The 25111-nt window shown below is 45.1% G+C and overlaps 1 protein-coding gene across 1 annotated transcript; it reads right to left on the reverse strand.

The window, feature by feature from the left end:
* Positions 1 to 24060: 24060 nt before the first annotated feature.
* On the reverse strand, positions 24061 to 25020 carry LOC119174465 (sulfotransferase 1B1). Its single transcript, XM_037425414.2, has one exon. The coding sequence runs from the start codon at positions 25018 to 25020 to the stop codon at positions 24061 to 24063; it is 960 nt and encodes a 319-aa protein (XP_037281311.2).
* Positions 25021 to 25111: the final 91 nt, after the last annotated feature.

Below are 25111 nucleotides of genomic sequence, written 5' to 3' on the forward strand. Positions count from 1 at the left end.
TGTGAGAACATGACTACATGCCTCAGTCATTGCGTAAATACATTTCAACGTGACGGGGTGTATGTGCTCACCGGCGTTCATTTCCTCGGGTCATGCCGGCGTTGCCACGCCAGGCACCGATCCTGCCAACACTCGCAGGGGCGTGCCGTGCTGCGTTGCTTTGACGCATGCGCGTTTGAGCGCGTCCGGCATTGCTCCGTCACAAAAAGAGGGTTACACAGTGTTGATTGGGTAACACATCGGCACGAAATGCAGCATGTCGCATGTCGCGCCAGTTGCCGTTGTGCCGCGCCGATGGAAGCTGGTCACACCTGGTGTCAGACCGAGAGCTTGCGTTTTGCTAACGTAGCGTATCCGTGCTAAGCGTGCGTGCGTGTCAGCGCTGAATTGGAGTCTATTGGGCCTTTCATGATGCGCTCGCGTGCCGTTTTGCTAGCTCCCCATATAGCAAATTTGATGTTACGTGACGTCAATGGATAATGAAAGTATATGACTGGTGCAAAAATGATAATCCTGACACCCGTGTCATGTAAGAACATGACAACATACTGCGCTCATAGCGTGCCCGCGGTCGTTTCGCTAGCTTCACATATACTCGATTTGGTATCACGTGACTTGAATAAATGACGAAGGTAAACGACACATCCAAACATAATAATCATGACACGGTAGTCATGTACGTCATCACTTATCTCCACATAGTAACGTTGTGCTGATTTTAAAGTGACATAATAATATTTCTCAGTCGTGCTTCGTATATGATCGATTCCCACTGTACGTGGGATCTGCCAATATTTTTTCCTGTTTGGAATAGCCAAAGATGCTCGCCATACGGTCATTCTGTACCATACCAAGTTTGGTATCGATACCATTATGCAAACGGCCAAGAGAGCTAAATGTCGTAGGTGGCTAGATAGATAAATTGATAGATAGATAGATAGATAGATAGATAGATAGATACGCTCAAAGTGGCCGAAGTTCGTTAAGAAATGCTTCACATTTAACATACACAGAAGCGAAGAAAGTGGGCACGGTCGCACGACACGCCGCAGCGTCTCTACCTGACGTAGGAGCTCAGAAGAGCACATCCGTACGCACTTGACGCTCGAAAGGGGCTCTTCGCTCTGCACGTGCACAAAAGTGGTCGGCAGCGCGACGGAGAGAAGGGAAAACGCGCAACGCACTTTCCCAGTTTGCATTTTAGATGCGGAAGCATCTTATACTCGCGCCTTGTAGTGCGCCGTCCGCGCCGTCCGCACCGATTCTCGAACATTCGACAGCTGACGCGCGCGCATGCGCCGTCGTGCCGTCGCCCACCATCTGTGCCGCGCGCGCTTCTTCTTCGAGAACATTCGACAGCTGACAGCGCATGCGCCGTCGCGCTGTATATATACTCAAGGTCGGCGCTCGCTCGCTCAGTTGCCGCTCGTCGGTTGGTTTGTACGGCGCGTCGACGTCCGAGGTCGCGGTGAAATGAATTCCAACGAATCCACAAACACAATCATCGACGTCCCTTCGACCAGCGCCGCCCTTTCGCATGCGTGTGTACGTGTTCACTCATTTAACACCCCCTCCTACAACCACGTTAACCAATTTAGCCATCGACCCAAGTAAGTCGCAATTTAACACCCCATTTCACAACCACGTTAACCATTTTAGCCATCGACCCAAGTAAGTCGCACTTTAACACCCCGTTAACCAATTATATGCTCCGCATCCTCTTCAGTGTTCCCCCGAGGGAAGCTGCGGGCAATTTTTTTCTGTCAGAAATGGCGCTGCCTGTCCAGAGGTGCCTCACCACTAAGCGTTGCAAAGGCAGAACGTGAAGTACTTCAGGGTTTCTACAGTACAGGAGTGAAGACAACATCGTGTGAAGCTATTTGAAGGTGTCTTGTTCACGTCGGCCAGCTAACGGGGTTTTCAAGCTCTAACCATTCCGGCGTCTGAAGGCTGACGCGTCGTAACACCTCGGGCTTGGCTGCTCAGTAGACGCGGTGGCGACATTGCCTGAACTTTACGGTAGCGTCTGAAATCTACTAGGACGGTCATATCTAAAGCATAGCGAGAGGAGACAGATTGTTTAGTACGAGCCGACAAAATCAGCGTGTGCGTGGGTGGAGTGTTTTTAGCTGTTGGGAAAACGCGTGATTCACTTGAACGAGACGACGAAGACGTTTGTGTCCTTTCGCAAGCAAACGCTGTGGTAGCTAAGTAAGAAGAAGAAGCGCATTCAGAGTGAGCGGTCATGTTGACGTTTGACGATCTACCAGTCGAGCTTGCCTTAAAGGTACTGTCTTACCTGCCTCAGCGATGTTTACAAGCAATAGCCGCAGTATCAGAACGATGGAAGACGCTCGCGTTTGATCCCAGCCTTTGGACTGAAGTGCGCATCGACTGGGTGAATGGACGATGCTCCCAGCATGTTCGATACATTCTGGACAGAGCTACAATGATCCGGAAGCTGGACATCTCTGCTGGTCCTCTGTACCTCAACGTTATAGCCTTGGCCTCTGTAAGATTCAAGATGATCAAGGAAATGGTGATTCCTGGTCGGGTGTTGTCACACGCTAGCATGCCGGTCATTTTGCGCAACTGTGAAACGCTCAGCAAGGTCGTGCTACGCGGCGAGGACGTGCTGCTGTCGTTCCACATGCGCCCCCTCGAACACATCAAGTGCCTCAAAACACTGGTAGCCTCCTCAGAAGTCAAGATCGACGATGACGTTCTTCGACAGCTGTGCATCAGTTGTCCTTAAATCGAGCGTCTGCAGTTCAACTCTCATCTGATATCTAGGAGAGAGAGCTGGGAGGGCCTCCAGCACTTGCGACATCTTAAGAGCATTTCGATAAGCCAAATTTCTTCGGCTGCTTTGCTGCGTGCCTCCGGGAGTTGCGGTAGTCTGGAACTTCTCCAGATAGGCACGATCTGGAATGAGAACGACGTGACCGTTGCCCCAGCTCTCGAACGATTCCGGAAGCTGAGAGCGATTGTTGTGTATGGCAAATGTGGCATGGGCTGGCTCGACCGCCGTTTTCGCCTTCCACAAGATCTAGAGAACTTTGATGTGGCGCGCCTCCACATACAGGAACAACAGCTGATGCTACTCACTGAAAGCTGCCGCGACAAGCTTCTAAGCGTCGCCTTCAGCGCCCTGATGTTAACGCCTTCCACCTTAAGCACTCTGTGTAGTTGTATAAACCTGCGAAGCATCTCCATCCGCCATCTCAGAGGTAAGAGGCTCTTGCTTACCATGCTGCTGAAGTTCCCCAACCTGGTGAGAGCGCACTTGTACGTCGCTCTGGATCCCATTAGGAGCATTCGCAAGTTGAGATACATCTTGGACATCCTCGACGTGTCGCGCAAGGGTGGCACACGGCTCGAGCTTCACATTCACAGCGCGTCGCAGTCGAACCAGGAGGACATGATTCGTGAAGTGTGGCGCTTCAAGGATTTCTTCGCTTTGAACACGCGCGTTTCCGCGGACCACGTTCGCAATCTCGACGAGCAGTGCGAGTGGATCAGAGATGCCAAGATTTACTGGCCAGCGATCGAAAGCCAGATGTGTAAGGTTATTGTGACGTCGTTCCCGATTATGAGCAAAACGTTGAAGCATCTCATACTGGAGGTTTCGGACTAAAAGCGCCCCCAATAGCGAACGTTTGTGGGATTAAGCAGTAAATTATTTCACTTTGCGGTGTCACTACTGTGAGTTTGTTTCTGTACAGGCTGATTGTGCGCAGCTACCCATTCTTCAATTCACCATTTCACCATTTGTGTCGAAAATGTAACATTCTTTACGAAGACATTTACGAAATATGCAATGCTTTTGTACTCCAACATGAAGGCCACACATTGCGTGCATAGATGAGTTTGGTTTGTTCGGAGTTGTTTAGTTACGGCGATAGTCTCACCCAAATTCACAGGCTTAAATTTCTATTCTTACTGTATAATAATAAATTGTCTCTTTCTCCTGAACCTTACATAAAGCCTCTCACTGCTCGCCGAACAAGACATCGCCACTCTGCCACATTAACGCCTTACAATACCAGAACCAACATCTTTAAGTATTCCTTTTTTCCTCGAACAGTAGCCGACTGGAACAGCCTACCTCTTAGTACACTCAGCAACACCGACTCTATCGCATCCATTTCATCTTAGATCTAGCCCTTCCTCTTTCAATACAGTGATCCAGTATTTTTTTCCCCTGTTTATTTTTTTTTACTAACTCCTTTGTACATTGATTAGATAGTTCTGTATTGTTTATCTTCTCATATTGTATATTATTTTTCTTTGTATCACATTTCTTTTAGTGCTCATTTACTTGTTAGTAGATTCATTTTGTTGTTGCTTTGTATAGATCCTACTTGTATATATTCTTGATATTTGCAGACTTTGTACTTTTGTTCGTACTTTTCCTCTCCTGCCTGGGCCTATTAAGGCCTGCAGTATTCCTAAATAAATAAAAAATAAAAATAAATAGGTCGCCAAACTAACTCATGAGTCGACCACAGACACACAGACTCAGATAAACGGTAAGTCTGTGTGAGTGACGGTGAGTAATACAAGTGCGTTTGTTTGAGCAAAAGTTCAGTGATTCCGAGTTATCTCTGAAAGCAAAATATAGTTCTGAGCTGTGCATAGGTAATTCATGAGCACAACGAGCGCACCCCTCACCGGATGGACAACACCACGAGCTCGAGCTCACTGCAGGTTGTGCCTACTTTGCAAATCTTCTCTAGAGGGCCCCTCACCAGGTTGCACGACCAATTTTTGTTACACTCTGGAAGATGTTTCGCGGCCAATAAAGAGCATTATGTATCAAGAATTTTCTTATGTAGTCCATTACAAGCAGAGAAAACCGATGTTTTGAGGTGGCGTGAAGCCGTGATGTAGAGAGGTGAGGTTTCTTGAAATCCTCTCTACTCGCTATGGTCGGCTAGCTTAGGCAATCGGCTGCTGACCCGCAGGTCACGGGTTCGAATTCTGGCCGCGGCGGCCGGCATTTGCGATAGATGCGAAAACGTCTGAGGTCCGTGTGCTTTGACTTAGGTGTACGTTGAAGAATCTCAGGTGATCAAAAATTCCGGAGGCCTCTACTATGGTGTCTCTCATAATCATGTGGTGGTTTTGGTACGTATGTTAAACCCCAACAATTATTATTATTATTGAAATCCATCTCTATTATTGAAAAGCCACTACGTCGCAACACGTACCTTGTCGTTGATGGTAACGGCAAGACATTAGTGTACACCGTTTGGCTGTCCTCAGAGCTCCGAAGCTTGAGCACGTTATCGCAATCAGTAAAAAAGACGGTGTGACGAGCTCGCATTGGGCGCGTTCTAAAGATCGTCGCCACGTGGTCTCTCCTGCGCACGCTTACTAGACTCGTTATTTGGATGAGGATGAAAACGTTTCGCTTGCAGCCGCGCATGTGTTCACGAAAGAAGCGTGCTGCCGACACATGACAAAGAATTATGACAGTTTGATTTGTGTGTGCTTGTGCGCTTGTTTGGTGGGTCTTTATGATTTAAGAGGGCGCTTTCATTGTAGAACTATGACAGTTCTTAATTCTGCTCTTGTCTTGTGTATGATATTTTCGTGCGTTCTTTTTGCTTGAGGTGTGCGCTGCAAGTATTGAGCTGCTTCCTATTCTTCATGTGACTTTGCAATTTCTTGCTGTTGCTGAAACAATGCACAATAAACGCTCAATTACATATGTGAAGATATGTTTTACTTTTGTCTTGTAGATAATACTAGATAGGGGATTAGCCACGCTTTTTTCACTTTCGAAGAAGGATCACCGCGAGGATCTTCTAGCTGAAGACAAGTATTTTTTTCTGTTGCTGCATGTATTTTGGTCCAATTTCTTAAGAAAAGACTGCCAACTGCCGAAATTTTCTGATATAATAATCTGTGGCAGTATTTGTTTTTCATTATGGTCTATTTTGTGTCGGTGATAAATACTTTGATTTACAAGACATAATAGCATTTTAGCATTCCTCCTTACCTAAGACGTGTGCCGATGAAAGCTGGGCTAATTATCGCTGTTGAATCATATTGCCCCTCTATCGTGATACAATGTATTACTATTTTATCGCGTACAGATATTTATAAGGTGGTGAACCGAATCACAGTGACGCTCTAGATAACCGTGTGCCCTGGTCATGTCACTGAAGTAAGGCGATAAGTAATTCTTCTGAGATACTGTAGAATGCTTCGATTAGCCGATCTACATTTACTCCTTATGTCTTTTACACTGAAAGAAAACTGAGTATGCGTCGAGGTAAAGTATAGAAGGAAGAGTGGAAATTGTCACTGCTATGTCACGCTCAGTGTTTGATACCAGGTACACCAACTCTAAATATGTGTTGCATTCTTCTTGAACAAGCAAAATATTTCGATATTAGTTCGTATACATTTCCCACCTGAACATACATACATACATACATACATACATACATACATACATACATACATACATCCGCCCGTCCGTCCGCACATCCATCCGTTCATCCATCCATCCGTCCGCCCTTCCGTCCGTCCGTCCATTCATCCATCCATCCGTTCATCCGTCCGTCCTTCCGTCCGCCTGTACATCCATCCAAGGTTACCAAAATGCTTCTGTAACCAGCCCGTGGTTGCCGCATAACCGGTGACGTCTGCTGACCGCCTGCACCTTGCTCCCTGCCTTATGCTTCGGTGGCGTGATGGGATGTATTTAGAATGGGAAACTGAGCGAGCCTGGCGCGCCAACTGTGATAAACGTTACTAGCCACCGTTACTAGGACAAACTCAGTTTGAAAACTCCGCCGGAGAGGTCCATGTGGTGGTCGCGCGAACTTGTGGCACTGTAGTCAGATTTTGCTTCCGCGGCCGGACATGTTGTTATCGGCAGCGGGGACGTGTACGCGGTTACCGTGAATGGCGTGCTTTATTCACACGTGTGATTTCAGACTGTTTCTGGCACTGCGTGATTTCTCGTACGAAAACGCGTTTGTCTTTTATGAAGCGTAATGAGGAGGAGTAGATTTATCTTCAGGGAGGTACGCCGAATTGCTTTGCACCGGAATCTAACAGCGGCGACTGCAATGCCGACTCCGCTTCAAGCAATTTATTTATTATTATTTCTTTTCTGAACATGTTTACACAGTTACCGGAGCCAAGGTCATAAACTGCTTAAGAAGCTTATATAGATAGCCTCCGGCCTCTTTCGCCCTGCGATGACGCGATAGTAGACGGAAGAACTTCAGGGAATTTCCTGTGTGTCCTTGCATGTTACACGAGTTTATATTGTCGCGTTAATAAAAAGAATCATTTTATTCCATCTATAATACAAGTGACAGCATTTGGCAGATATGACGGAGGTGCCACTGCTAAGCATTACATATATTGTGTGACAACAATTACACAGCAAGGTCTCGGTGCATGATTTAACCATGCCTTGAGGGAACGTGCGTGCAACACCAGCTCCTCAAAGTATCGTAGAATGTCTACTGCAACTACAATTGGTAAGTACCAAGTACGCCATAGTTGTTCCTTTTTCGAATCAGTGAGGGGCGCTCTGTAATGGGTAGGCCATTCAAACAGCCACTCGAGGCGCATTTCACATCTTTTGACACCTGAATAGTGCGGGACGATTCGAAGCTTCTGCCCCGTAATAATGCGTGTGCTAAAAAGATTCCTTCTCTTTCGTGTAGAAAAGAAGTGTGAACATAACGCCTCACTTTTTTGATTAGATGCAATAATATTGAGAACTTCTACTACATGACATTCATACTGCTTTTTTAATCTGTTTCGACCATTGGAGTGTCTGTGTGGTAAAAGACTTGACTGCCGTTTGAGATAGCCAGGGTTCGATGCTCATTCATACTGAAGGTATTTATTATGTATTTTATTGGCAGCTTTAAAAATTTTCGGTCACGGACAAGATGATGTTTTTTCGCTTGCTACTGGAGACGCCGACAGAAAGGCCGACATCAGAATATTTGCGAAACGAGCTCTTTAACGTCGTCGCGTTCAGATAATACACAGTACATAATATAAGTAAAGGTGAAGAGACAGTAGTTAATCCAACAACGTAATTTGAGAGCATGCTCAGGGCATACACTGAAAGGTAGTAGTAATCTTTAACAAAAATAACTAAGGAGATTAACCGGACGAGCAAAACAAGTTGAGACCACGTTACTATAGTCGGGGTTTTGATTCCGTCATGGTGAAGTAAAACATTTGCTTGGCATAAGTTGTTCTTGATTGAAATATAAACCAATTATTCTCACCACAAGAGGCCTCCAAAGAAATCGGACGTAGTTCAACAAGTGGGAGCAAGCTTTGCATAGTAAAGATGGAAATATCACTGCCGAACAAAAAGCCCATCACGTTCAGTTTGAGAATGATGACATGGTAACGCACTGGTGTCATGTTTTGCCGGACAAGAAGTTTTGATCTCACACAGAAAGTAGGAGCTTGCGCACGGTACCCTTCCGCACTTGTTCCTAGCAATTCCAGTCCATACATCAATGCTATACGGTTCATAACCAAAGCGTCAATCCTCTCCAAAACACAAAGCGCGCCTAGATGCCCGGTGGCTAGTCTGAAGGAGCCGGCAGAAATAGAAGAGCAATACGAAAGGCACCCAATGAACAACATTGTCGATACTCAGAGTTGCATCACATTGACATTATATCACTATTAGACAAGTGGTCAGGTTTCACCAGGGACATGGTTTTGTTACATTTGCTTCATATTACAGGAACAGATTTTGTTCTCAATCGCAGTGTTCTCATTTCTGATCCCTACTATACGTAACGGGGTCTTGCATACGTTGGTGTCCCTTCTTCCCGGTGCAGCATGGCGCACCAGGAAATAACACACCGGAAATGTACATTATCTGTGGGTACGTTCCCAGAAAGTGAGAACGTCTAAAAAGTGCCTATTATCTCTCACAAGTACCCTTGTGGGCAGCTGGGCCAGAACCATACGAAAGTGTACTCACTCCGATGAGGTGTCCTCAAGAATGTTGCTTAGATAATCCCCCACGGGGCTTTCTTTCTTGATTAAAAGCAACTGTGGGAGCTGTCTGGAGGCATATGACGAAAAATTCATAGTTGGTGCTTTTGTGCGGATTGTGCCTGAAAAGTTGGAGTGGTTGCCATTGTATCTTTTTAGTTATGTAGTTTATGATCAGAACATGACGGCTAGAGTAATGATGTTTTAAGCTGCGACGAGACTCTTTTGTTGTAAAAAAAATGATCACGAGTTTCCTAAAAAAATGGAATATTTTAAAAAAAGGTGATGGTGCTGTAAGATTGCGCACTATGCTCTCGAATAATAGGCGTAGTGATCAAAAACTTAGCAGGTGACCAGTGCAAAGCATAAGTACTGTTTTTCGAGAACGTCTTCTTTGTAAGTAGTTGAGAACACGAGGCTATGCTATTTAGCGCGTGCTTACACGAGGTTTTCAGAAGCCTAGAATGGGAACAGTTAGGGATAAGAGGTAATGAAGAATACCTTAGTAACCTGTGCTCGCCGATGACTTGCATTGCTGAGTAACTCAGGGGACGAATTGCAACTCATGATTACGAAGTTAGACAAGGAGAGCAGAAAGGTGGGTCTTAAAATTATTCTGCAGAAAACGAAAGTAATGTACAACAACCTCGGAAAGGAGCAGCGCTTTGAGATAGGTAATAGTGCACTTGAAGTTGTAAAAGACTATGTCTACTTAGGGCAGGTAATAACCGCAGAGCCGAACCACGAGATTGAAGTAACTAGAAGATTAAGAATGGGGTGGAGCACATTCGGCAAGCACTCTCATATTATGACAGGTAGATTGCCACTATCCCTCAAGAGGAAGGTATATAACAGCTGTATCTTGCCGGTACTTAGCTACAGAGCAGAAACCTGGAGACTTACAAAGAGGGTTCAGCTTAAATTGAGGACGACGTAGCGAGCAATGAAAAGAAAAATGGTAGGTGTAACCTTAAGAGACAAGAAGAGAGCAGAGTGAATTAGGGGACAAACGGGGGTTATGGATATCATAGTTGAAATAAAGAAGAGGAAATGGACATGGGCCGGGCATGTAGCGCGTAGACAGGATAACCGCTGGTCATTAAGGGTAACTAACTGGATTCCCAGAGAAGGGAAGCGGGTTAGGGGGAGACAGAAGGTTAGGTGGGCAGATGAGATTAAGAAGTTTGCGGGTATAAATTGGCAGCAGCAAGCACAGGACCGGGTTAACTGGCGGAACATGGGAGAGGCCTTTGTTCTGCAGTGGACGTAGTTAGACTGATGATGATGATGAGAACACGAGTGCTGTTTTTCTATAGCGTTTTTTCTGTATTCCAACAAGTCAACTTGCTTGAAGCCTTTACAGACGCTTTGGGTCGTTTTTCGCCTAGGCAAGACGGCTGTGGTTCAAATGGTAACGATCGTCATAAAACCTACACTGAAAATGTTTATTCACCTGGAACTTCTGGTATCTTTAGCATAAACGTAGTACAGGCAGTTGATATATAGACAGGACATCGATTGTTAGCCAACTTGAAATGAGCAGCGAATCCGGGCCACTCTATACAGCCAACCTTGTGGTATCCACATAAGCTGTCCACAAACGCGACACGAAAATGTCGGCTGGAAGCGTGATGAATGCTTAAGTTTGATAATACTGCAACAAGAAAGTCGCCCCGAGGAACAGCGCGGAGCTTTGAAACTGACTTGAACGTCACACGTGATTACATCAGCAGGTCTGCAAGAGTTCTTGAAATGTAGATAGTATCAAAATCTGCGCTATTTCAATGAAATGAAAAGAAAAACCTATTTAATCGAATAACCCATGAGCGCAAACGCGGCGCTCTCCTGACTTTGCTCGCGAATTTGAATGTTCTCGGAATACTTCAACGCGAAAGTTTTGGTCTGTCTGTTGGTTGATTTGTCTGTGTCTGTCAACTGAAACGGCTGAAGTTCAACCATTTTATCAATGCCCTCCAATTTTAAACTGGTTTCTTCGTTCATACCTGTGCGCGTTGTGCATTAAAAAGCAAATATTGCGCATACGCGAGACACGTATGTGCAACATTGCCCGCCTTGCTGCGATGTCTGAACAACTGCAATGTCTGAACAGTGCTTTCAGCCGCGGGCAATATCAAGTGCATTAAACGATGCGGACCAATAAACCATAATTTTATTTCAAAATAAGCACTTCATTGGCCCGAAACTACCACTACATCGTTTCTGGCCCGCTATTTAAACAATAAAGGTCGAATTAGTATTGCCTTTAGAGTCCCTTTATAGTAATACGTGCAGTAACGTGTGTCCCTTTTGTAATGGGTGCCACCTTTAAACCACGTATTTAGTCGTCATGATTATTACATGTTCTGAGGCCCGATGGCCATTGACGCTATTACCACGCAATATCGTGGTGATATTACATGTTTTACTGTGGAGCCTTTATATAAAACGTGTGTGTCTGTAAAACAGGAATGCTACTTTTAGTGAATTTTCCAGCAGATGAATGTATTTTGACTGTATATTCAAGCAGGCGGATGGCTGTGTGGTGGTACATCTGCTTGCCACCGAAACGACCCGTGTTACATCTTTACTTGGGCCCGGAATTTATTATTTATTTTATTTGTATCTTCTTGATTTCTTGGTTTCACACATGATGATTTCGCTTGCACAACCATCCACACGCATGTCCGTATTGACGCGGGAGTTTCTGCGAAACGATCTCGTTAGGCTATCGCGTGAATAATTATAATAAGTTGGGGTGGTGCGGCTCTGCTCGACCTGCAAGCCGGGATTTAAGAAAAGAGAAGACACTACCAGGATCCAGAGGTTCGTGGCCACATAACCAGAAAGTCACCTACTGAAGAAATTCCACCTTCTTCCCAAAGGGAACCATGATAGGATGTGAAACCGCTGCGTTGCGCACGGGTGGAGTCACGGGTTGAACGGCGCTGACGCGAGTACTACGGTGAGCGCTTGAATATTCGCGAGCGGCGGTCGCTGCAGCGGAGTGAGGGACGGTAGCTGCAGGTGTTGCAAGTGAATGGATGAGGCGGCTGATGCCGGCGCTGCAGCGAGCACGCAGTCAGCGAGGGAGCGAGTGACGTTAGCGCGAACTGCGAGGGGAGCGTCATGTCAATGCACAGCTGAGGCATGACCTACTTGGTACCGCTCCAACACCTGCGGCGAGGAGAGCGCGCTGCGGCGCGTTCGTACAAACCAATGCCACATAATTTCGGGCCTGCTCACCGTCTCTGCCACGGACTCTTGTGCCCCTCCATTGTTTATTTTTTTATTGGTGCCAGTATGGCTTGTGGCATCAGTTCACTCTATTTAGACCACCGTGTTTCGCTGCACAGATGTGCATCGCTGCACAGTTGTACAACACAGCTGCACAAATGTTCAAGCGCTGCACAGATGTACAACAGCAGCTTGAATATGTGATACGCTTTGTGCACTGGATATTCACAAAGTGTAAGGCTGCAAACCCGAATGGTTGGGCGATCCTGCATGATGAATTGTCGCGGCAAATGAACCGAAGTTCCAAGCTCGTTTCCCTACGACAACCGTAGAACGAAATGCGACCGTGTCTAGTGAATCTGCCATCGACATTCGTTTTATTTGTGATGTGAAGACAGGTCTGCCCATACTACATGTTTAGCATCGTTCCAATGGCACCATCTCCAACATGTTTCGTTCTTGGTCTGCAATAAAGATGTCATGTGTGCTTCTGACTTGTTAGTGTCGCGATCCATCTATCCCCCTCTCTTTTAGCAACAGCTGGGGTGCGTGCGTCTTAAGCAACCGGAGCCCGCCCTCCCCCCCAATGCCCCTCTTTGTGTCACTCGCCACTCCTTGTGTCAATCACCATAGATTTTTTCGAAACGAAAAATTTTGTTTCCTCTTCAGGGGTCATCATCCTGATTGGGCTGAATAACATACTTGTGGCAACAGCCCACTTTCCACTAACTGTCTATGAAGACAAATACGGCAACGAGTACAAATAGGACTGTAGAAACATGACAAATGAGTTGGAATAGTTTTTGATGTGAGGAAGCTACTTGACTTGCCTGAGTAATGCTGTTCGTCCATGTGTCCGCGCAAACGTGCCGCACCACGCCACCCTCGCAGCAGATGTTGGGGATGCCAAGTAGGTCACGCCTTTCCTCGCAGCATGTGTCGTCACTCACTTTTTCGCCTGCCGCGCACTCGCCACGTGTTTTAGTGCTGGGTACCCGAGCTCTTGGGACGCGCGGCGTTGCGTACCCAACCCACACCGAACTGGAATGCCTTATAGAGGTGCGCACGTAAACGCAAGCCGCACGAAGGTCACACGCGCTTGCAGCGCCATAGCGTCTTATCAAGTAAGTATTATTTAATTATTTTACGCTTTAAAATGTTTAATTAAACATACAAAGTGACTTAAAGTAAACTAATCTCAACGAATCATTTTTAAATAACATGACAGTGATCAACACGAAACAAAAAAGCTTTTTCAAATGCGCCACGCTTGCGACTGAAGCCGGCACCGTCGATGCCAAGCAATCCAGACGGCCGGTCGTAGTCCAACAAGCGCGACGACAGAGCAATGGTTAGAGTGTACTAGAAGGGGAAGTGTGCCGTGTGGCGCCGAAAAAGGGTCCTTCTAGCGATGACCGCTCCGCACGCCCCTAGAGGGCGCTGCTGGCTAAAAGAGCGCTTCGCTCGCTGCCATGATGGCTCTGTGAGCGGGCTGTGTGTTGTGTATTGTTGCGATTGGTCGTCGCAGATTTTTATGCGATAAATGCCACTTTATCGTGAACTTAGCCGCTGCGCATAGGCATTAATGGTTCTCTCGCTATAACGAGCATACACAAAAACACCCGACTACAATTCGGTGAAGTCGTTTACACCAGCCGATCTCTTTTCTTTTTGAAGTTACTAAGTTTTATATAGTAGTGATGTACTTTCAAATTGTATTGGGTGATTTTCAACGTATTAACTTATATAGAATAAATATTAATTTTTTGCATACAAGTGTCTGTGTTTGGTCCTGTGTTTCATATCTTTCATATTTCTTCGCATACAAAACGGTCTGGAAGCGTCAATCGAAGGCCCCTTAATCTTTCAGCTACTGTTTCTTCAGATAACTGCTCATTTTTTGCTTTAATTCGACTGAAGCTAACATTTACGCTGCTAAGCTTGGCTTAAATTCATTCTGCGAAGGTCACGTCGTATTTTGTGAGGACTTTGTTTGTAAACAACTTCTGACAACATCTTCTGGAAAGCTGGTTGAGTATGAGCTTTCTCTGATATTTGCAGGGAACACAAGCACTGAAGTCATTTACTACAAGCGTACAGTTCTTCGAAGAGAACACCTCAATAAACGATGGGAATTTACCAGCTAAAGGCTCCATTTCCACACCGGGACACAAAGTCAATTCGCTCACATTGATTATCAGCAACTCTGCATCTTCTCGTGCAACGAGTTCCTCTTGGTGCCTATTCTTTCCTTTTATGAAAGTTTTGGCGGTTGCAGCACTTTTAGCAGCTTGCTTCTTCATCCGAATGAGTTTTTCCAATGCTATCTTGCTATGTTCCACATGATCGGCTTCCAACTCGGCATAAAGAAATGAGTTCCCAACCCACGGCAGGAAAATTTTCGACCACTCATTTGAAATCATGAGCTTTGAAAATGATAGCCCTTGAAATTCTTGGTCACGAGCTTTGTCAGTGGCGCCATTTCGGCCAACATCATTCGACATTCTTTGGCATTCCTGTTGAGGAATATCTTAGACTGAACTGCCTTGATCAACGTCGTTCGACTCAACTTCTGACAGCATGTTGCTCTCACGTCTTCGCTTTGTTTCGGGGAGAATCTGATCGCTAAAATTGCGATCCTTCTGGTTTTTCTTGGCAGCAATATTAAAAATTACATGGTAGCATCAGGAAAAATTGTAGGAATTGCGTCTTTTTATAGGAGTTACAGGTGTCTGGGGATCTCAATAACCTTACCGTCGATAGTCATCTTGAAAGTTCGCTGTATGAACCTTGCTTTGATGTGTCGCTCACAAACAGCGCTGCTCTTGTCGAGGACTCGATCACCTCATGTGATGCTGCACGACCATTGTTCCCAGCGGTCAGCTTCAACGACACCCGAAATAAGGAGTGCGCCTCTTTACAAGAGCGTTAGCTGCTGTTACAATTTGTCTCAAAGCAAAAGCCGTCTCGTTTGTCCCGCCGTCTCCCAGCCATCTTTTATCCTACCAGTAGACAAGCGCAAACACCACCATAATTTCTTCACTAACGTACAGCACAATCTAGTGGGGAGCGGAGTTATCTGATGCGAGAAATACCGGCAACGAGAAACTGGTCATGCGTTAACAGCCAAATTTGCAGCGCAACATGTGTTGACACACGCGCTCCTCTAGCTCGCAGCGTCTGCTAGCGCCCCCAGGCTGTACTCAACCTGCTTCATCGCTGCGGGGCCCCTTCGCTAGGTTGCTAGCCACCCTATCTTCGCCTCCATTGGAATGCGCTGCGCACGGTGCACTTCCCCTTCTAGTACACTGCACAGTGGTGTAACGTGTAACTCTGTGTAAGTTTTAGCTTGTACGTGTACTTCTTTACATTAACGTGTTACTGGATACCAGTTTGCGTTTACAGTCTTACCGGAACGCACCTCTTCCAACGTTTTGATTTCCTCATAAGTAAACATGCAGGCCTTTACGTTTTCGCGAACCATATGTGGTGATGCTAACTGCATTTAAATTGCATTTAACTTAAATAGGAAATAATCACCGTTGCGGCAGAACCACGAGAATGTTTTGTCTTGTACAGTATCCTGGTATACGCAAAAACTGAAAAATACAAGGTCGCTGTAACGATAGTGTCGACATCTTGTGACACTTCGTGCAACCACAGTCATGGACATGTTGGCTTAAGCGTAATATTTTTGGGGTGAAAATGAATAAAATGGTTACTCATTTGTAATAACACCGCTGCGCGGTTCTGTGCCAGACGTACAATGAACAATGTTCCTGCAATAACAGTGTTGTGATTGTCTGGTTCACTATGGCCGCGCTAGATGGCGCCACCTATTCAGCTGATTGGAGGCTTGCATATTTTTAGTTTCTATGTTCCAGGCCATTCTATCTGAAGTAATCTATCTGAAACAGTGTAATCGCTATTAGCTTTCACACTTTGGTTTATTTTAACTCGAAGGCTAGAGCATCTGCTGTGCGGATACCATGAGTTCCTGCGAAGGTGGACCTTACAAGGTGGCCGATTCATGATGTCCGAGATTTCGCGCCTTTGTGCCATGCTATTTGTATAGTGGCTAGCCACTACAATATTTGCGCGCAAAACTTTAAAGTTAAAGTGGTGGCTCTGGCCAGCCTCAGATTTGCTCGCCGTGAAGGTAACAAGATGCGCCAGCTTGTGTGCCAGCGCACCTTATCTCCGCTAGGAGGCCAGTGGTGGCAGCGTTGTTTATTGCCGCGCGGACGCAGTGCCCCAGCCATCTTGCGACGCATCTGTTTGGGGTTTCGCACATGCGCAGTACCGCCACCCCAACGTCCTAGGTACGCAAGCCGCTTGAGTACCCACCACTAAAACTACCTATTTTTCTCACGCTTCACTCTCTCCACTGCCAACAACGTTCGAGTGCACATCGAGTGAACACTCTTTCGGCTCATTTATCTGCGACGGAGAAGCTGACGGATAGCGAAGCTCCTTCGCCCGCCGAAACATGCACCGAAGCGATTTGGCCTGTCCCTGCTGTCGCCGGTGTTGCAATGTTGCCATGAAAACGAATAAATGAACAGAACAAACGAAGAAACGAAAGAACAATTGAACAAGAAAAAAGTTGATTTTTTATAATATACGCGCAGTCTTATGTTTTTCTAATGATGTAATGGACTAACTAACTGTTCACGGGAGAGTTACTGTTTATCGATGATCTTCCCTTATGAAGCTTCGCTCACTTATCAACGTGCATTTTATGGATACGGCGTCATTATTTTGGGATATTCTAATGTCTGTGTCGGGGGCTGGGTAGTGTAAATAAAGGACGCACCAAATCAATAAACTTTGCCTCATTTATTTCGTCATTTTGCTGGGCCATCAAAGTTTGCTCTTATAGATCCACGATGCGTTTAATAGCGCGCAATGTTCCTTATTCTTGGAAGAAATGACTCACACATGAATCTTCAAACGCTTTCAATTGCAAGTAATTACTTAACCAAGCATCTTTTTTGACGCAAAAGGCAGAATAAAGCTATTAAGCATGTAAAACTTGCCGCGAACGCTTCATCTTTTTTAAAAGGAGACAATGGTGGCAATGAATTCACAGCCTCCCGTACGCGCGCTCGCTCGGGCAAAATGAGTGACGTCACAGTGGCAGGAAGCAGGCCTGAACATAATTTTTTCTAGGTGGCATTGGTACGTCCGCACGGAGGGACAGCGTTACAGAGGCTGGTAATAGAGCTGTTTTGCATGTAATACACCTTCATTGTGTGCTCGAAACAAATGTTGAACGATTTAGAGTACAATGTATTCTACTATGGGAAAGCGTAAAGCTGTCGCAGTTTCAAGAAGCATTTGTGTTTACAGAAATTTCTTAACATTTTGAGTACTTGTTACTCTACTATTGGGTGCAAAAAGCCATTCCGCGGGCCTCATATTTCATGAGGCCGTGTCAAGAAAAATTACGCCGTAAATGATTTCGCGGACTGATAAGTGCCGCAAAGCTGCTATGACGCACAATAAGAGTGCAATGTACCCTATTAAGAGAGAGCTCTAAGCTGCCCCAGTGTCAAGAAGAAGGTGTATTTCAAAAAGTGTGTAACGGTTTAGAGTTCTCTGCTATGGAAGAGCAAAAAGCCGTCTTGCGGTGCCTTAAATTTGATGAGACCGTGGTGACAAAAATTACGCCGGCCACAAGTCCACATACGCCAAATTGTTATAACGCACCATATAAGCTATGCCAGTCTCAAGAGCATGTGTGTTTATAAAATGTTTGCAACGATTTAAAGTACTCAGTACTCTTCTGCAAAAAGTCGTCCCGCAGGACCTCACACTTGGTGACGCCGGAGCCGCCCAATTGCGTGTTTAGAAGAAGTGGTTAACAATTTAGAGTACTAGGTGCTCTACTATATAGGCCGTCGCATCAACGGCGGTCTCGGCTACCTAAGAAAAAGGTGTTATTGACATGGACACTCTGTTGTATTTAGAAAAAGTGGTTAACGAATAAAGTACTAGGTACTCTGCTATGGGAGAGCATAAAGCCGTCCCGTGGGTGGTGATTACACAACATGACTCGATATATACACATAACAAGTTTACTACGCTACAAAACTGTTGGTTTAGGAAAAAAGTGTTTAACGATTTAGAGTACATAGTACTCTACTATGGGAGAGCATACTGCCGTCCCGACTACAACCCGCAATGCAAGAATATTTACGATGTGTATGTTGTTATGTTTAGAAGAAATGTTTAACGATTTTGATTACTTCGTACTCTGCTATGGGAGAGCATAAAGCCGTCCCGTGGGTGGTGATTACACAACATGACTCGATATATACACATAACAAGTTTACTACGCTACAAAACTGTTGGTTTAGGGAAAAAGTGTTTAACGATTTAGAGTACATAGTACTCTACTATGGGAGAGCATACTGCCGTCCCGACTACAACCCGCAATGCAAGAATATTTACGATGTGTAGGTTGTTATGTTTAGAAGAAATGTTTAACGATTTTGATTACTTCGTACTCAACTATGGGAGAGCATAAAGCCGTTCCCAATGAACAATTTAGAGAACACAGAGGCTTCCTCTAATAATCAGTTGCTGTCGGGATGCCAGTTATTGCAAATTTGACGGAACAATTGTTCCTTGCAAGAAAGTGTTCATTGTAAGCCTACCAAAATGCGGTTATCAAAAGTGCACTTGTCATAAACGTAATTGTGTGCACAGGTTTCCAATAGCTAATGCTTTTTAATTTTAGGCTTGTCAGCGTCATCTGACTAGGCCCCAATTTTCTATATTTGGGATTAGGCCCGAGAAGTTAGAGCTCTCTTTTTGCTGGGAGACCTGGGCAACGTTACGAAACAGCGCTCGCCTCGTGTTCTGTTTCATTGTCTGCGACTCTGCGTTCGCTTTCTGCTCGTTTCAAGCTGCACATGAATGACGCAAACAGAATGGGAAATGTTCCTCGTGAGGAAACCAGAAATGTTTACTTATGCTTCGGTACAATCGCACGCTCGATTGAAGGCAATTTGAAAACAGTTAAAAAGTCTGTGTTGCGCTGCTAACCCCGATGATGGGTTACATTTTTGCAATGGTAGCGGCTTTCTGACGGGCGCGAAACGCAAAACAATGGCAGCATATCCATGGGGTGAATTGGGCGAAGCATTCGTCCGTCCATTTGTTCTTGCTTCCGTCCGTCCATGCATCCGTCTGTGTGACCGTCCGTGCGTCCATCCGCCCGTTCATGCGTGCATCTGTTCGTGCATCCGCACGTCCATCCGCGCGTACGTCCCTGCGTTCGTCCATGCACCCGCTCTACGTCCCTCCATGCGTCCATCCTTCCGTGCAGCCATCCGTACGTCCGTCCGTCTGTGTGTACATTCGTCCATCTAGTCAACACTTCAAGTACCACCATCTCGCATCTTTTCATCACATATTCCCCATATATACAAGCACTGCCATTCAACGGACATTCCAAGGACTAAACGAGAGGTGGCACACGCACACTTTCTTACGGCTTGCGCTTCGGGTCTACTTCCCACCTTTAACCACCTCGAGTTCATGGTAGTTTACTGTATTCATGGCACTGCGGCCCAACACTCGCTAAACCTTTCTAAAACCAAGGAGGTCACGCCCATCGAGTATAACGTAGCAACCCTTTCTTGTCAGATAGTGCTCAATTTACATGCCAATGGCTGCTAATGGGGAATGAGACAGGAGAATTCGGCTGTTAGTTAACGCGCACGCTGCGATTTTTTTTTTATTTTTTAACAACACACAGGAGAAATCTCCCACCTGCACCACCTTGCCGGTCAAAGCGTAAGACATGTTGCGTACTAGGACGAGAGACGAACGGGTGCCGTTTAAGGAGCTTCGCTCCTAAAACACCCTTATGCTTAGATACAACACTCATTGGCACATAATCATGGTATTTCGAGACGCATGAAACCATATTTACATTGTTAGGCTGAGGTGTTCATGGGTGACTCCTGAAGAAAATAGGATGGTTTACTCTCCTCTTGGGTTATTTGTATTGGAAGAATACACATATCTACGGACACTGCTTCCGCTGGTGTGCCAAGATCCGCGCTTTCTTGGTTTATCGAGGCTCGCAAAATATATCGTGTGTGCTCATCCTAGAATACCACCGCCACTGTTCTGTCTGTCGCATGTACTTACTCATTCAATACGTTATTCACTTTCACGTTTCTCTCGCAATAAATTGGGAGCTTCATTTCACCGAAATTACTGCTCATTAAACACGTTATTCTGTTTCATGTTTTTCTCGCAATAAAGTTGGAGCTTCATTTCACCAAAATTGTTGAGGCTATGTGCGGCTGAAGTTACGTGCGGGAATTCTCATTGCGGTCACACTCTATCTTCGTGCAGAATCGTAACAACGGTGCTGTCGCACGCGTAACTACCAGTTTAATTAGCCATCTAATAAATTAATTTTCCATGCGGCTCATTGATTACCTGTACTTGAATATGATCAACGAGACCGGTCATCGCCACATCGAGGCGAAGATTGTTCAAATATTAGTTGGGCCACATCGCTGACTGTGCCATCGAAAATGTTCATTGGACTTCCTGCGGTTTGTGTTGAAATTGTTGTTATGAGATGTGCTCTCATGTGAAGCGTTTTTGCTTCTGACGTGGCGGTAGATCAATTTAGCATTTCTCGCGAATCAGAGTATACGACTTCACAATCCCTGGTGACTGTTTAGAAAAAAAAATGTATACATGATCCGAGTAAATGGAAATATACCAAAATACCGAAATTGTGGTGTGTGGCAGTACAATTTTGTTTATTTTACGAATAGGTGAAGTTTGGGCTTACGACAGTCAGATAGATTCATCTAAATTCATTCGTTAGAGAAAGCTCAATTCTTTCAAATCATATATATTATTCGCATATGTAGGCGCAACATTCACGGCAAAGCGCAATGTATGTAGTGGGTTGGAAAAGTTTTAATTCAATTTGTGATATTCTGGCACACATATATTCTCATTGCGGAGTTTATGTTATAGCGCGTTAGCACTACTTTCCTATAGCACCCATTTATTGGTGTACGCAACGAAAACATCAATTTTCACAGTACATCTGCTGTTCGGGAAAGAGCCTGCCTATTCTAAGCTGAATTATGTAAACTCTTTACAGCGTCGATAACTTTGAGTAGTTACGAAACCTTTCCCTTTGTTTCTTGAGAGATTTGCATCACACAGTTCAAGAGTAATCACAAAGGTATCGCTAAAGAGCTGGTACGTAGCGGACGCAGAAAAAGGAGACAAGCGGCGGCGAAGGCGAGTCCTTACCGTGACGTCACATCTCTGCGACCACAGCGACACCAGTGTTCATTTTCGGGGCTAATTGAAACGCATACCCATTGTTCTTATTGCCTGTAACAAACGAAGTGTTGCGCTGCTGTAGGCACGTGCTAGATGGTCCGATTATCGGTATGAAGGAAGGAAAAAAAAAAGCTAGGACGGAGCGTTGGCCAGTGCAACAGAAAGAAATGAGGAAAGAAAGGAGAGCTCTGCGTCAGACACACTCGCACTCTTAAACCATTTTTTTATTCGGGAGAGATCCGCAGAATTTTTAATGCGAGGCATTCCTTAGTGAACATCGGTGACTTCGACCGTATCTATCTATCTATCTATCTATCTATCTATCTATCTATCTATCTATCTATCTATCTATCTATCTATCTATCTATCTATCTATCTATCTATCTATCTATCTATCTATCTATCTATCTATCTATCTATCTATCTATCTATCTATCTATCTATCTATCTATCTATCTATCTATCTATCTATCTATCTATCTATCTATCTATCTATCTATCTATCTATCTATCTATCTATCTATCTATCTATCTATCTATCTATCTATCTATCTATCTATCTATCTATCTATCTATCTATCTATCTATCTATCTATCTATCTATCTATCTATCTATCTATCTATCTATCTATCTATCTATCTATCTATCTATCTATCTATCTATCTATCTATCTATCTATCTATCTAGCGGCCCATGACTTTTAGCTCTCCCGGCCGCTTCGATGACGGTATTTATAGCGAAATCGGTAGGGCATAAACTGACTGTATGACGAGCATAAGTGACTAGTAACATTAAAATAATGACTTGTATTTCACGAACGTCGTGATTTACATGTAATGGTCTTGCTGTTCTTGCTGTAGTTTCGTTCACATGGCATTATGCACATCTGGTATGGTATGACGTGACAGCTAGGCGAACATAAGGGACGGGCCCTAAAGTGGAAAGCATGGTATACATGTCATGTAAGCCATGACTACACGTCATACGCTCATGGTGCTCTCACTGTCGTTTCGCTGGCTTCATATATACCAACATAGATTATATGTGAGGTGAATGGATGACGAAGGTATGTGATTAGTAGAAACATGATAATCATGAGATGCGTGTCGTGTGAGAACATGACTACATGCCATGATTATGATGCACTCGCGGCCATTTCGCTGACTTCCGATATGCCAAATTTAGTATAACGTAATGCGAACAGACGACGAACACAAATGCCAGGCGCAAACATGATAAAGATGACATAGAAGTAATGTACGGCCTAATTTAAGTGGCTATGGCTGCTGGTGCTAGTATATCAAACGTTAGTGGTGCCGTTGTTAGGCGACAATAAACAACACATTTGCATCTAATCTAAATACCTAAGTGCACATAACATTTCTGCCCCTGTTTCATGTTTGCTATATTCATGCGACTGGTGACGTTGTGGTGATTTTAAAGTGACATATCTATCTTCCTTATTCGTGCTTCCCATGTAATGAATTGCCACTGTACGTGGAATCTGCCAATTTTTTCAACATACTCTTACTTACTATAACTTTCTCACTTACTCAATCATTATCTAGTGCGTCGACAGATGGTTAGTTGGAAGTGCAGCGAGAAAGCTTGCCACGAGCTCAAATCTATCCTTGCAAGGGCAATGAATTCATTTGTACGCCAAAGCAATACATGTAACCAAATGCACGTACTCGAGGAGGGGCACTTGTAAAAGGAACTTACAAGTTCATATGCGCATACTCGCCGTAATCGAACAGCCATTCGACGTTTGTTGCTCGTTGGTCACTGTAAATACATAACAAAACTCATTACTCATATTCCACGATGAAATACACCCAATCATTAACTCGTCATGCCGAGAGTGGAGCTCAACCTCCACAAAACAATGTGCCTCTGAGATGAAAGTGACAAAGATATCTGTCTTTTATTTTACTTTCACCAAACATTGGCACTTACTCGTGCTAGTTACGTAAGCTCACTTTTATTTGAGAAAGTACTCTTTCTATCAGTGCAAATATAACTCGAAACGATGGTGCACACGCATTGCAAGAATAATCAGAAAAATGTTGTCGTAGTCATCTCCTCACTGCGTCATTCTGTGAGCAAGACTGCAACTATTCTTTTTTACTTTGAAGCATCTGGTTGCTCAATTTTACCGATTTACTTGACTACACGAGTGTTTACACCTTATCAAACAGGTTCTTGGGTGGCGTCGTAATCCCGTCTAGATTGGGGTAAGTATGCGTAATACCACCAAGCTCCTCCATAAAAAAGAACTGCCGAGGCCATGTCAACAGCGTACGTCGTACTTTGTGCTCTTTTGCCACAGTCCAGAATGGAGACGCCCTCGAGCCATGCTCTGTTTTGCGATCCAATCCTCCACTCCCTCTCATCTCGGTCGCTGGGCGACCAAGGAAACTTTTCACCGATGGAAGAGTGTATATAAACAGAGAAGAGGTCAAAGACTTTCATAGACGACACTTTTATTCGGAATCCTGCATGCGTGCAACCGCTTCAGCGCGAATGTCCTTCCAGAGGTCCATGAAGGAGGACTCCTTCTCCGCTTTCTGGATACGATTCTCCATCTTCCTAAGTTGTTCAGGAGTGAAGTAATCCCTCCAGCTTCCGACTTTTCCAGTTCTCACGTACTCGTAGTTCGTCACTTGTGCAACCTGATCTTCGGGGCTGAGGACTTTTCTCCGTGAGATCACGTCCTTCCACTCTGGGCTAACCTTACCTGTCAAGTCGAGGACCATCACGTTGCGCATGCTATCGACGTGTGATCGCTCCAGGATCTTCTGGAGGGAGGCTTCGTCCTTCTCTAGAGCAAGTCCATACTTCTCCCGCAAGAAATACGCCAGCCTCAGCGCCACCTCTCGGGTGTTCTTCTTGAGCTCCTCATATGTCACGAAGAGCACGTTCGGTTCTTCCCTGAGTGCGTAGCCTGCTGCTACGTGTTCGAAAAAGTCGCCGTATCCGAAATTGCCACTCACGAACGTGTCAAGGTAATCGTCGAACGCCCCGTTTCTGAACTGGAATATGGTCGTGTTGATCGCCATGTTGTACAAAGAGACGCAGACGTCCCACGGGTTTCGGGCGATGTAGACGTACTTGGCTTCTTCTGTCATCGTATGCTTGTCCAACGGTAAATGCGTAACGAATGTTCTCAAAGGCAGGGACGAGCTGAAGCCCTCGATATCCATGTACTCGAGGAAGCGCATATTTTTTGCGAACTCTTGATAAGTGTTGATTGTCTGTCCCTGTTTCAGGATCAAGTGCGCGATGTACATAAGCCAGTGCGTTCCGCTCTTCGGAAACGTCACTTGTACTAGGTCTCCTTCTTTCGCCCTGAAAGTAAGCCTTTCACGTAGCCTGTCGGGATTCAGGCCCATGCATCTGGGAACTCCGTCGATCATTTGGTAGGCTGGCCTACTCCTCTGCATTATCGCCAGGTGCTCCTGCAAGGCTACACAACAACGTTATAATTATTTTCTACTTACAACTGATTAATTTCTTTTTTTAACATTGGTTTTA

The sequence above is a fragment of the Rhipicephalus microplus genome, chromosome 3 (assembly GCF_043290135.1).
Source record: "Rhipicephalus microplus isolate Deutch F79 chromosome 3, USDA_Rmic, whole genome shotgun sequence".
Taxonomy (NCBI): Eukaryota; Metazoa; Arthropoda; class Arachnida; order Ixodida; family Ixodidae; genus Rhipicephalus; species Rhipicephalus microplus.